Raw genomic sequence first — 14154 nt, forward strand, 5'->3', positions numbered from 1 at the left:
CATTTATTGATTTCTTGTGAGCCAGAGATCATGTTAAGAACCTTTGCAAGGGATTGAGAAGCATTAATGTCATTCATAATACATTTGTATTGTTTAAAAGTAGTTGAACAATGATTCGATGAACAGCTAAAACCTCAAACTGTGCTTGATAATAGATTTAGAATATGTACTAAAAATGTGTATCAAATGGCCCTTTTCCACTACCCTTTTTCAGCTCACTTCAGCCCGACACGGCTCGCGTTTCGACTACCTCAGAGCAGCACGACTCGGCTCGCTTCAGCCCTACTCAGCTCCCAAAACTCGCACGCTTTTGGAGTGGGGCTGAAGCGAGCCAAACCGAGCTGAGTGGGGCTGGGGGTGTGAGGAGACACTCCCCTGTGCACTGATTGGTGAGGAGGAGTGTCCTCACATGCCGAGTGGGGCTGGGATCTGTAAACACCGTAAACCCGGAAGAAGAAGAATTACGAATTACGAGAATTTCTGAAGCCTTATGCGCCTTGCCTCATCTATACGCTCTTGCCAGTATCTGTTGGCGTTGTCGGTGACAACAAGCCACAGCACCAAGACCAGCAACACTAACGACTCCATGTCCTCCATGTTTATTGTTTACTATTCGGGTTGTGAGACTACCGCTTAAAAGGTCACTGATGTCACCGTTTGCGCCGCCTAACGACATCACGTGACGTCCACCCACTTTCGCTAACTCCACCCAATGTGTCCACCCACTCCCAGCCAGCACAGTTCAGCGCGGTTGTAGTCGAAATGCAACTCCAACAGCCCCGCTCAGCCCAACTCAGCACGGCACGGCTCAGCCCAACTCAGCCGCGTTGGTAGTGGAAAAGTGGCATAAGATATTTGGTATACTCTATAAGGTGCCATAATGTTTCATGAAAAGTGATTGAAATTTTGTCATAAAAGTCATAAAATAGCAGCTTTTTCCATAACTTTGAGCTCCTGGTGCCACCATTAAACTTTTGAATTTTGTCAAAATATTTCACCCAGTGTGTTTTCTTACCAAAAGGAACATAAAAACAAAAATGCATCATGATCGGAGGAACTTTTCATTTTTAGGGGGCAACTGATGCACCCTATTGTACAGTACAAGTCACATTTTTTACACATCGTTTTGTTTATTCAGTGGGGGGTGTGTGTGTGTGTGTGTGTGTGTGTGTGTGTGTGTGTACAGTAACTGGTGTTTTCCAGTTTGCTCCTGAACTCGGCTGACTGTCCGGTACTCCTTTTCCACCAACGGGGAATGGGTTCTGTTCTTATTCACAAATCAAATTTTTTGAACCGTTTGGAGTATTTTAACCAAAAATCCATTAGTTTGGAATCTGAAAAGTTGGTTCCCATCTAGAACCAACATATAGGTGTGGTGGGTTGGGTTTTTTTTTTTTTTTTTGGTCCACCCCCAGTGCGAACCATGATATCACTGGGTGTGCCAGTTTGGAGAGGAAGCGGCATGCAAAAATGGAGAACACAATGGAAAAGGACGCTTCTTTAGGAAAAAATTTGAATGAAAACAAACGTCTGCAATAACAGAACAAAAGCTCGCAGGTAATCAACATGTTCAGAATATACTGTAGATATGGATATTTTTGAGCACTTAACAGTTGCAGACAGATAGTGGCACTGTATTACACGATAGATAGATAGATAGATAGATAGATAGATAGATAGATAGATAGATAGATAGATAGAAGGGAAGGAAGGATACAGTGCCTTCTATGATTATTGCCCCCCCCCCTTGTAAAGGGTTAGAATTAAATCCGAGATGAAGTCGCTTCATCTCGCACTGAAAAAATGAGGAAAAATCCAACCTTTTTAATTCAAACAAATTTATTCAGAGGGAAAAAACTTCCTAATCAAGAAAATTATTTTCAACAAAAACACACGTGCCTCTTATTGGCACGCCTAGAAATTATACGGAACACAATGTACACTACCGTTCAAAAGTTTGGGGTCACTTTGAAATGACCTTATTTTTGAAAGAAAAGCACTGTTCTTTCCAATGAAGATCACTTTAAACTAATCAGAAATCCACTCTATACATTGCTAATGTGGTAAATGACTATTCTAGCTGCAAATGTCTGGTTTTTGGTGCAATATCTCCATAGGTGTATAGAGGCCCATTTCCAGCAACTCTCACTCCAGTGTTCTAATGGTACAATGTGTTTGCTCATTGCCTCAGAAGGCTAATGGATGATTAGAAAACCCTTGTACAATCATGTTAGCACAGCTGAAAACAGTTGAGCTCTTTAGAGAAGCTATAAAACTGACCTTCCTTTGAGCAGATTGAGTTTCTGGAGCATCACATTTGTGGGCTCGATTAAATGCTCAAAATGGTCAGAAAAATGTCTTGACTATATTTTCTATTCATTTTACAACTTATGGTGGTAAATAAAAGTGTGACTTTTCATGGAAAACACAAAATTGTCTGGGTGACCCCAAACTTTTGAACGGTAGTGTAACTGAAACGTGTTTCCTGTTCAAATTGTACAGTATTTTTGAGTTGATTGGAGTGTGTAGGAACTTTCACGCTGTAATCCATGACTTCCTGATTAACTGGGAGACAAATATGAGGTGACAGAGGCCAAATTCCCTCAACATCAACAGGGGAACGATACGAGAGAGACAAACCAAATGAAGTGTGTTGACCTTCATAAGTCAGGGAATGGTTATTTAAAAAAAAAAAATGGAACTGGTATAAACTTGCATGGAAGAGGACCCAAGTTTATTTTGTCCCCATGTACAGTGAGAAGGGAGGGTAAGAGGCAAAAAAAAAAAAATCTCCCCAAGGATCAGTGTGGGTGAATTACAAGAAAAAGTAAAATCTTGAGGTTTCTGATAGAGCCCTGCACTCCCGCGGGACCCGCCGCAAAGCAGTGCGGCGCGGGACAAATTTTGAAAGCTCATTGCGGGTGCAGGTGGGACCGGAAGTGCACATATGCGCGCGGGAGCGGGAGTGCACATATGCGGCGCGGGTGGGAGCGGTGATAAGCTGCAGTCCCGCTAACTAAAAACGTGCTTGAAATAAAATGTATAAATTATTAATTTATGTCTATCATATATAATTTGTGCTGAATGTTTTATTTGGCATTAATAAACATTTTAAGATGCCTAAATTTGCAGAGAAAGTCAGATTGCCAGATTGAGTGAGAAATGGCATCATAAACTTGCCATTGATCACCCTAAGGGGAAATTCTCTGATCACTCTAATGACTCGCAGTTCACACCCAGCTAGCAAGAGAACCATGAGTGAATTGATTTACTTGTTGCGTTAGTCTACAACTTGAATCAGAGAGACAGGTTACACAGTGACGGTAGGCTTGACTCAATGCTATCCCAGAAATCCTTCCTATAATATGCAAATTTGGCTGTCCAATCAGAGGCGGCCAAATTTGCATATTACAGGAAGGATTTCTGGGATAGCAGGGTCAAGCCTACCGTCACTGTGTAACATGTCTCTCTGATTAAAGCTGTAGACTAACGCAAGCAGTAAATCAATTCACTTCTTTTACTAGCTCTGCTTTGCAATAAAAAAAAAAAAACATTGGTACAAAGCAAGCCCATTCACTTTTTTATGCTGATCAGAGAATTACAATGGTTTCTCATGTGATAAAAATGTGCGATTTGCGATTAAATATTTTAATCGTTTGACAGCACTAATTATTATTATTATTATTATTAGAGATACTACATGCTGAATTCAGAAACAAGGTAAACAATAACAAACGTGAGCTGTAGATATTTATGCTCAAATCCACTCAAAGTAGGGGGCGGGGCACCATCACGCTGTGTCAAGACAAGAACTTTCCTGAGAAATAACGCGAACGTCTGCATCATGCGGGATTTGCGGGCGGGAGCGGGACAAAATATGGCAGGCGCGGGCGGGAGCGGGACTGAAAATCATAATTCTTTGCGGGCGCGGGCGGGAGTGGGCCTGCGCAATGCGGGCGCGGGCGGGAGCGGGACTGAAAAATCCGACCCGCGCAGACCTCTAGTTTCCGAGTCTCCAAAAGCACCATCAGACTCCACCTCCATGCCAACAGAGTATTTTGAAGGTACGCCAGAGAAAAGCCTTCTCGGTCAGTTAACCACAAAAGTAAGCGCCTAAGTTTGTGAAACACTACTACAACTTTGACTGGAACCGTGTTCTCTGGTCTGCTGGAACAAAAATGGAGCTTTTTGGAAATAAACACTCAAGGTGGGCTTGGTGTAAAAAGAAGGATGGCTATAATGAGAAGAACCCGATCCCATTTGTAAAATATGATGGAAGTTTTGTAATGTTTTGGGGCTGTTTTTCCTCCAAAGGCTCTGAAACCTCATTATGGTGTTATGGACTCCATGAAATACCAGGACATTTTAAATCAGAATCTGGCTCCTCTGCCAGGAAACTAAAACTGGGTCGTCGTTGGATCTTCCAGCAGGACAATGATCTGAAGCGCATGTCCAAATCAACACAAAAATGGTTCACTGACACCAACAGAATCAAGCTTCTGCCGTGGCCATCTCCGTCGCCTGACCTGAAAACCTGTGGGGTGAGCTGAAGAGGAGAGGGCCTTGGACCCTGGATGATCTGGAGAGATTGTGTAAAGAGGAACGGTTTCGGATTCCCTGCTCTGTTTCTCTAACCTTATAAAATGTTATAGAAGAAAACTCAGTGTTGTTTTACTGACAAAGAGAGGTTGGGCAAAGTACTAGTGCATCTCAAAAAATTAGAATATTGTGAAAAAGTTCAATATTTTCCATCAGTTTTTTAAGAAAGTGAAAATGTTATATATTATAGACTCATTACACATATAAACTAAAATGTTTCAAGCATTTTTCTATTTTAATTTTAATCAGTATGGCATACAGTACAAAAACAAAAAAAAATCTCAAAATATTAGAATATTTCATTTCGAGTTTGAGTAAAACAGTATGAACACAGTGTATCTCTCGGTCTAGTTCAGTAGACACAACCACAATCATGGGGAAGACTGCTGACTTGACTGTTGTCCAGAAGATGATCACTGATGCCCTCCACAAGGAGGGTAAGCCACAAAAGGTCATTGCTGAAAAGGGTGGCTGGAAAAGGTGCACAAGCAACAGGGATGGCCGCAGTCTTGAGAGGATTGTCAAGAAAAGTTGATTCAAGAACTTGGGAGAGCTTCACAAGGAGTGGACTGAGGCTGGTGTCAGTGTATCAAGACCCATCACGAACAGACGTCTTCAAGAAAAGGGATGCAACTTTTGCATTCCTAATATCAAGCTACTCCTGAGCCAGAGACAATGTCAGAAGTGTCTTATCTGGGCTAAGGAGAGAAAGAAATGGACTGTTGCTCAGTGGTCCAAAGTCCTCTTTTCAGATGAAAGTACATTTTGCATTTAATTTGGAAATCACAGTTCTAGAGTCTGGAGGAAGAGTGGAGAGGCACAGAATCCAAGGTGTTTGAAGCCCAGTGTGAAGTTTCCACAGTCTGTGATGATTTGGGGTGCCATGTCATCTGCTGGTGTTGGTCCACTGTATTTTATCAAGTCCAAAGTCAACACAGCCATCTACCAGGAGATTTTAGAGCACTTCATGCTTCCATCTGCTGACGAGCTTTTTGGAGATGCTGATTTCCTTTTCCAGCAGGACTTAGTACCTACCCACAGTGCCAAAACTACTACCAAATGGTTTGCTGACCATGATATTACTGTGTTTGATTGGCCAGCCAACTTGCCTGACCTGAACCCCATAGAGAATCTATGGGGTATTGTCAAGAGGAAGATGAGAAACACCCAACCCAAAAATACAGATACGCTGAAGGCCACTATCAAAGCAACCTGGGCTTCAATAACACCTCAGCAGTGCCACAGGCTGATCACCTCCATGCCACACCGCATTGATACAGTAATTCATGGTAAAGGAGCCCCAACCAAGTATTGAGTGTATAAACGAATATACTTTTCAGAAGTTGGACATTTCTGTATTGTAAATCCTTTTTCTGATTGATCTTAGGGAATATTCTAATAATTTGAGATACTGGATTTCTGATTTTCATGAGCTATAAGCCATAATCATCAAAGTTAAAACAAAAAAGGCTTTAAATATTTCACTTTACATGTAATGAATATAGAATATATGAAAGTTTACCTTTTTGAATTCAATTATGAAAAAAAGGAACTTTTTCATGGTATTCTAATTTTTTGAGATGCAGTAGTATTAAAGTGCTGATGACATGTTTTTCACATCTTTGGCGATGTTTTATAACATAAAAAGTAACTCCCGATGATCCATATATTAATTCACGAAGGCGCCTATTTTACAAGTTATGATGATAAACGCGGCTATTTGGGCAAATTTGACGGGGCTGCAGCACCCAGGAGACGAAAGAGGAGGAGGAGCTGTATGACGTCAGCGAAAGAACCTTCCTCCTAACTTACCAGTTTGTTGTTGATGCAAGAGGTGTTCAGTTTGTCATTATTAGTATTATTATTATACATTATTATATATATAGTTATTATGCCTTCGCGTTGTGTTGCCGGCTTTTGCTCCAAAACCCACAAGGATGGGGTAAGTTTATTCAAGTTTCCCAGAGATCCCGAGCTGCATGCGAAGTGGGTGAAGCAAGTCAGGCGCACTCGTGACAAGTGGGAGCCCTCACCAACATCCATCCTGTGCTCTGAACACTTCGATTTGGATTGTTTTGACACCTTTCCCAGCTTAAAAGAATCTCTTGGGTGTTCAGTTCAGCACAAACGTGTATTACTACCATCAGCAGTGCCTACACAGTGTTGCCAGATTGGGATTTTTCCCGCCCAGTGGGGCGGTTTCAAGTGCATTTTGGTGGGTTTTGAACATATTTTGGGCTGGAAAACGTCAGCAGTATCTGTTGGCAGATAGTGCTGAAGTTTTACAGCCCAAAATATGTTCAAAACCCACCAAAATGCACTTGAAACCGCCCAACTGGGCGGGAAAAATCCCAATCTGGCAACACTGCCAGTATTCCGGAGGGGGTCTACTAGTAGCTATGCCGGATCCAAAGACAGTCCTCCTGTCAGAACATGTGTTGTGAAATGACATAAGATAAAGGTACGTAGAGCTATAGATTCTACATGATAATCATAAATGTAATCATAAAGTCGGCGTGATATCAGTCATGTATTTGCTTGTGAAAGTTTGCGGCTTTCATGTAACTGCCGCCTAGCAACGAGAGGCAAAGGGTAAAGAGGGTAGGCTATCATAGATTCTATTCGGAAGAGATCAACACAATTCTAGACTCCCAGAAGAGGAAGAGCTAGCACTAGAGAATTCATTTTCATGCGCCATTTCCATTGAGTAGAACCAGAGTAGAACAGCCAGTGAACCGCAGCGTGTTCTCCCGCTGACGTCACAACATGGCCGCGATCCACGGACCCAGTTTTCTTGCGCTGTGCAATTAAAAGTTGGATATTCGCGTAACAACAGCTTCTTTTCACGTAATTATAACAGAAATCTAACGTTTGCCATGTTGTATAGTTTTTATTTAAGAAATTGCATAGAGTCATGTTCGTGTCATCAGCCCTTTAAATGCAGCGGTGCGAGTAATAGTAGCGCGTTTTTTTGTTGTTGTTAAAAATATATATTTCTTGATGACTGCTTTGTTTTTCTCTGAATAAATGTATTTCAATTAAAGGTTGGATTTTTCTCATTTTTTCAGTGTGAGATGAAGCGACTTCACCAAAACATGGATATTTAAAAAAAAATTTTGTAACCCCTTTTTACGAATCTTTACAATGGGTGCCAATAATTGTTGAGGGCCCTGTAGGTATGATGGTAAGGTGTCCATATATTCTTAGCCATATCATAACTGTGGAAAAATGTGCATAAAGAACACCATGGGATTATTATGAAATAACAACAGGAGTGATGCGCACACGCAACTAATCAGTTTTCCTGCTTTAAAGTTATTTCAGGGCTGCACTTAAGTGCAAGGTTTAGTGGTGAATAAGTGAGTTGAAAGCATCCTGACCGTCTCAACCTTCTGCTGTTGCTCTCTGATCTTCGACAGCTTTTCCTCATGTGAAGCCAGATTTCTGCTCAGCGACTTGGACTCCTCCGTCTCCTTCTTGAGCCGCTCCTGCAACCGAAAAACACCGTGATGCAGCAGCACAGGCCTCTCCGCATTCCCAGCGTGGTGTTTTTATACAACGGTGGTTCAGGATGAATACTGGTGGACGCAATTTTGCATCATTGTGGCACCAGTGCAAAAGATCAGGAGGGTTGGGTTTTGTTTTTAAAGGAACAGTCCACCGTACTTCCATAATGAAATATGCTCTTATCTGAATTGAGACCAGCTGCTCCGTACCTCTCCGAGCTTTGCGCGACCTCCCAGTCAGACGCGCTGTCACTCCTGTTAGCAATGTAGCTAGGCTCAGCATGGCCAATGGTATTTTTTGGGGCTGTAGTTAGATGCGACCAAACTCTTCCGCGTTTTTCCTGTTTACAGAGGTTTATATGAGCAGTGATATGAAACAAGTTCAGTTACACAAATTGAAACGTAGCGATTTTCTATGCTATGGAAAGTCCGCACTATAATGACAGGCGTACTAACACCTTCTGCGCGCTTCGGCAGCGCATTGATACGGAGCTCAGATATCAATGCGCTGCCGAAGCGCGCAGAAGGTGTTAGTACGCCTGTCATTATAGTGCGGACTTTCCATAGCATAGAAAATCGCTACGTTTCAATTTGTGTAACTGAACTTGTTTCATATCACTGGTCATATAAACCTATGTAAACAGGAAAAACGCGGAAGAGTTTGGTCGCATCTAACTACAGCCCCAAAAAATACCATTGGCCATACTGAGCCTAGCTACATTGCTAACAGGAGTGACAGCGCGTCTGACTGCGTCTGACTGACTGGGAGGTCGCACAAAGCTCGGAGAGGTACGGAGCAGCTCGTCTCAATTCAGATAAGAGCATATTTCATTATGGAAGTACGGTGGACTGTTCCTTTAAGTGACGTGTTGAGAGAATTTTCCTCAGATTTTCATTGGTGCATTCGCTCTTTACTACTCGTACAATACTTTAAGTAATGTTGCAGTTACGTCATTGTCTCCGACAGTTTATATCACAGCTCAACTGAAGGTTAGAAGGTGTTGATTAATTTCCTGTAACAGCAGCTCTGACAGTTGTACCCAGCTGTAAAATCAAATCACACGTTAATATTAATGCACTCATTATAATATGTTATCGTTTCTATAGTAACAGCTCAATCACAACAACTCTAGCAAGGACTCGGAGATGTTTATGGAAGGAGTCTCCAGTAACAGCACTTTGTAACGTCAGTCTTCAAGACGGGACTTTGTGCTCGACCGTCTTTTGTTTTGAAGTTTCATTACCTTCAAAATGGAGAAAAATGAGCAGCCGGTGAGGGAAACTGTTTAAAGTTGCGAACTCTAAGTGATAACAGGAACTAATCTCACGGATCTTTGCGACATTTAAGTTATTCCACGAAATCGAGTCGTACATGAGCTGATGTATGTAGCGCCGAGTTGGCTATCAGCTCATGTATGATGAGATTGAGTGGAATAAGTGTTTTATTCTATCCACATTGACTGACTGGATTTTGAGAAACGGAACGTTTTTTAATTTTTGCAAGTTTGATATAAAAAAAACTTCGTACAAAACGTCCGACAGAATCATTTCCACTTAGTCGGACTTCCTGAAAACCTATCGATGGCTGCGCGAATTGACTTTAGTGTTGTTTTTTTTGTAGAAAGTGCCGTCTTGCTGTCGTGCCGAGGTATAGAATGGCTTTAGATATTTATTTAATTCTTCCTTGGACATTTCATTTGTGTAATTTTCAAACAACTTTTGAGCTTTTGAACCAGTCCTCAACAAATTTTAGTGCTGAAAGGTGAAGAATGTAAACAAACCAGCAAAATGATGGGAGCAATTTGTGAAAAATGCAGCAATAATAATAATTCTTGAAAAATAAAAAAGAGAATTTTTATTTCATGTTTTGTTGCTTTTTTTTTTTTTTGTATTTCTTAGGGTTCTGTTTTCAAGTTTTTATTTCATCCTCGGTTGGTTCAGCAACACGCTCTGCCATTTTGTTTTTCTCTCCTCATGGTATATGAGCTGATAGCCTAGTGGTAGAGTAGCCAATCACAGCGCACGATTGCTCATATCCAGTGAATGTGGATGAAAACCATGATGTCATTCATTAATAAAAGAAAACACTCCATTTCCCAACCCTGGTCCTGGAGAACCCCGTGTCCTGCACGTTATCGTTTTCCCTGCTGCTTCACCTCATGAAGGGCCGATTCGCTGCATTAGATGTGCAAGAAACTAAGAAATCAGTTAAATGTGTAGGACATCGGGTTCTCCAGGATCAGGCTTGGATCCATGTCCTGAACATATCTTTCGAACCAAAGGAGGTAAATAGAGGAGGGATCCTCCAGGGAAATAGTCCACTGTATAATACGAGATCTTGGATGGATGGAGCTTGTGTTCTGGATCTGTACCTTGTGAACGTTCAGGTCTCGCTGGCTCTTTCGAACCAGCATTCTGTCACACCTCAGTTGCTTTTGGATGTTTTGCAGAAGCTCCTGAGACTGGATGTTCTTTTGCTTCAGGTACTCCAAGTCGATCTTGCATAGCGTCTCTTGCATCTGTTCCTTCTGATGCACCATGCGCTGCCGCTTCCGGCTCTGCATCCGCAAAAACGCAATTCTCCTACGCGTTCTCTCTGTCAGAGCGTTCTGCAGGAGCAAACAGTGAGAGATTTGGGCACAGGCCAGGTGAATGATAGGATATGGACTAGGAACGACTCACTCAAACAAGTATCTTCGTTAAACTGTGATGATATTTTGAAAAGAGCTATCATCTCATCTCAGTATCTCTAGCTGCTTTATCCTGTTCTACAGGGTCGCAGGCAAGCTGGAGCCTATCCCAGCTGACTACGGGCGAAAGGCGGGGTACACCCTGGACAAGTCGCCAGGTCATCACAGGGCTGACACATAGACACAGACAACCATTCACACTCGCATTCACACCTACGGTCAATTTAGAGTCACCAGTTAACCTAACCTGCATGTCTTTGGACTGTGGGGGAAACCGGAGCACCCGGAGGAAACCCACACGGGGAGAACATGCAAACTCCGCACAGAAAGGCCCTCGCCGGCCACGGGGCTCGAACCCGGACCTTCTTGCTGTGAGGCGACACCGCTAACCACTATGCCACCCGGAGCTATTATTATTATTATTATTATTATTTCTTCATTTCTGGTAAAGATCTTATTTCAGGAGCTCCTTCGGAGGTCATACCTCAGTCCTAGAACGACCCTTACCATAATGGGGGGAGGGAAGTTATCACGTTTAACATGGCTGCCTCATAATATTACAGCGTTCACCTACTTACTGAGGTTTGGTTTGTTTTTACATCTTACAATAAGTCACAATGTGTCCTGACATAACTGAATAACTGACTGTGGTTCCAGGCAACAGAAGACTTACTTTTGGAAGTCAAAGTCCCTCCCATGCCAGGACCTGGTCTTTCCAGGCAGTCTCCCGTCCCAGTACTAACTAAGCCCTTAAGGCATATTGGGCAGCACCAATCTCCACTTCTATACCCGTCAGCCTCTCGCCTACTATACTTCTCACCTCCTAGTCAGGGTTACAGTGAGGGGCTAGTCCTCTGGTAACCGCGAAAGTTTGACTCCCCACTTGCACCTGTATTGCAGTGTGCCTTGCCAGATGACAGTAGGTACCATTTTTGTGGCTACTGCCTCATAGAGGTGAAGCGAGGCAGTAGCCACTATGTCATCGTGTTGTAAGAATGAGTGTAACAATAGCGTACTGCACATGTGCATACACCTAAGCATTACTATCACCAGAACAGTGAATCGTGATCTTGCAATACGAACAGTCGATCTCGCGTTATCAAAGGTACACAAGAACGAGTGGCGAAGCCACTACGTACTGTATGTCCATCGTGTTGTAAGAACGAGTGTAACAATAGCGCAACTTCGTAACCAATCAGCACTTATCCCGATCAAGTTCGATTCCCCGTTCCACTTCTTGATAGACTTCGGAACCAAGCAGAACCAGAAACGAAATGAGAAACCTCGTTATAACTTCATAGTATCGGAAGATAATCGGCAGATAAAAAGAGAAACGAAATTCACCTCGTGGTTCGCCGAGGCTACTCATTCGAGATCAAGTAAGTGGCGTTTATTTTAAGAAAATTTACCTTTTGATGATCCCAGCTTTTGTTTGGTCCTTCTGAAAGGTCAAATGAAAGGTTTTGTAAAGGTTTTTTGGCAGGTACAGTATTTACGCCAAGAATTCCAGCCATTCAACAAAAAACTCAAGAGGGCGGTGAAGACAAGGTTGGAATCTTTTGAGCGATCCGCTGGGTTTGCAAATACGAGAGTCCCATGTGGGAATAAATCAGCTACTTTGTGAAAACTAAGAGTAAAAGTATAATTGGTCAAACTTCTGCTATTTCATCTCATTATCTCTAGCCGCTTTATCCTTCTACAGGGTCGCAGGCAAGCTGGAGCCTATCCCAGCTGACTACGGGCGAAAGGCAGGGTACACCCTGGACAAGTCGCCAGGTCATCACAGGGCTGACACATAGACACAGACAACCATTCACACTCACATTCACACCTACGGTCAATTTAGAGTCACCAGTTAACCTAACCTGCATGTCTTTGGACTGTGGGGGAAACCGGAGCACCCGGAGGAAACCCACGCGGACACGGGGAGAACATGCAAACTCCACACAGAAAGGCCCTCGCCGGCCACGGGGCTCGAACCCAGGACCTTCTTGCTGTGAGGCGACAGCGCTAACCACTACACCACCGCGCCGCCCACTTCTGCTATTTGTTTTAATTAAATTTTTTTTTTTTTAGTCTTTACATTAGACTTGTGAAACAAAATGTGCTCATTAGTACTAAATAATGCTTCTAAGACGATTCATGAATAAGTGCTTTCTTACTATTTTGAAAATGGATATAGTTCATAGCACTGTATTTTGAACAAAACACAGTAAACAAAACTGGTGACCAAAATACTCCAAGCCCTGATGCTGCTCACAGCTTGGTGATGCTTGCAAGAGATGAGGCGAGTAGAATTGATAACGTGTGTGTATATATGCTATATTTACTGTATGGACATGGGATCAGGAAACAATTTTATTTATAAGCAGGAGCTACACTACCGTTCAAAAGTTTGGGGTCACCCAGACAATTTTGTGTTTTCCATGAAAAGTCACACTTTTATTTCCCACCATAAGTTGTAAAATGAATAGAAAATATAGTCAAGACATTTTTCTGGCCATTTTGAGCATTTAATCGACCCCACAAATGTGATGCTCCAGAAACTCAATCTGCTCAAAGGAAGGTCAGTTTTATAGCTTCTCTAAAGAGCTCAACTGTTTTCAGCTGTGCTAACATGATTGTACAAGGGTTTTCTAATCATCCATTAGCCTTCTGAGGCAATGAGCAAACACATTGTACCATTAGAACACTGGAGTGAGAGTTGCTGGAAATGGGCCTCTATACACCTACTGCACCAAAAACCAGACATTTGCAGCTAGAATAGTCATTTACCACATTAGCAATGTATAGAGTGGATTTCTGATTAGTTTAAAGTGAGCTTCATTGAAAAGAACAGTGCTTTTCTTTCAAAAATAAGGACATTTCAAAGTGACCCCAAACTTTTGAACGGTAGTGTACATGTACCCATAGCGTACCTATTTTTTATGATGGTCTTTTGATCTCCCGATCGAGAAGTGGACAGGCCAAACACTAGGCCAACTCGTGGTTGCTTTTGGAAGTAATGGAAGTTCTTTTTAATCCAACATATTAACGCACAGATTACACAAAATATAGGGCTGCCGACTGCAGTAACCTGGCGACTTGTCCAGGGTGTACCCCGCCTCTCACCCATAGTCAGCTGGGATAGGCTGCAGCTTGCCTGCGACCCTGTAGAACAGGATAAAGTGGCTAGAGATAATGAGATGGATGGATGGACGGATGGATAGGGCAGAATTGACTTTAAAGTATTGCTGCTGGTGTATAAATCTCTAAATGGTACAGGGCCCAATTACCTCTCTGATATGTTGCAGCAGCCTAACCCAATCAGATCTACCAGATCAAAACAGAAAAATTTACTATTAAAACCAGTTGTTAAA

At 42.4% G+C, this 14154-nt stretch overlaps 1 protein-coding gene across 1 annotated transcript in view; it reads right to left on the reverse strand.

The window, feature by feature from the left end:
• ccdc113 (coiled-coil domain containing 113) overlaps positions 1 to 14154 on the reverse strand; it is a 43631-nt gene that overhangs the window by 1603 nt on the left and 27874 nt on the right. The window contains exons 5-6 of the mRNA XM_060928241.1: positions 10478 to 10714; positions 7980 to 8087 (exon numbers count right to left, since the gene is read on the reverse strand). Of these exons, the coding sequence (XP_060784224.1) occupies positions 7980 to 8087; positions 10478 to 10714 (345 nt within the window). The remainder of the gene's footprint in view (positions 1 to 7979; positions 8088 to 10477; positions 10715 to 14154) is intronic.

The sequence above is a fragment of the Neoarius graeffei genome, chromosome 8 (assembly GCF_027579695.1).
Source record: "Neoarius graeffei isolate fNeoGra1 chromosome 8, fNeoGra1.pri, whole genome shotgun sequence".
NCBI classification, from domain to species: Eukaryota; Metazoa; Chordata; class Actinopteri; order Siluriformes; family Ariidae; genus Neoarius; species Neoarius graeffei.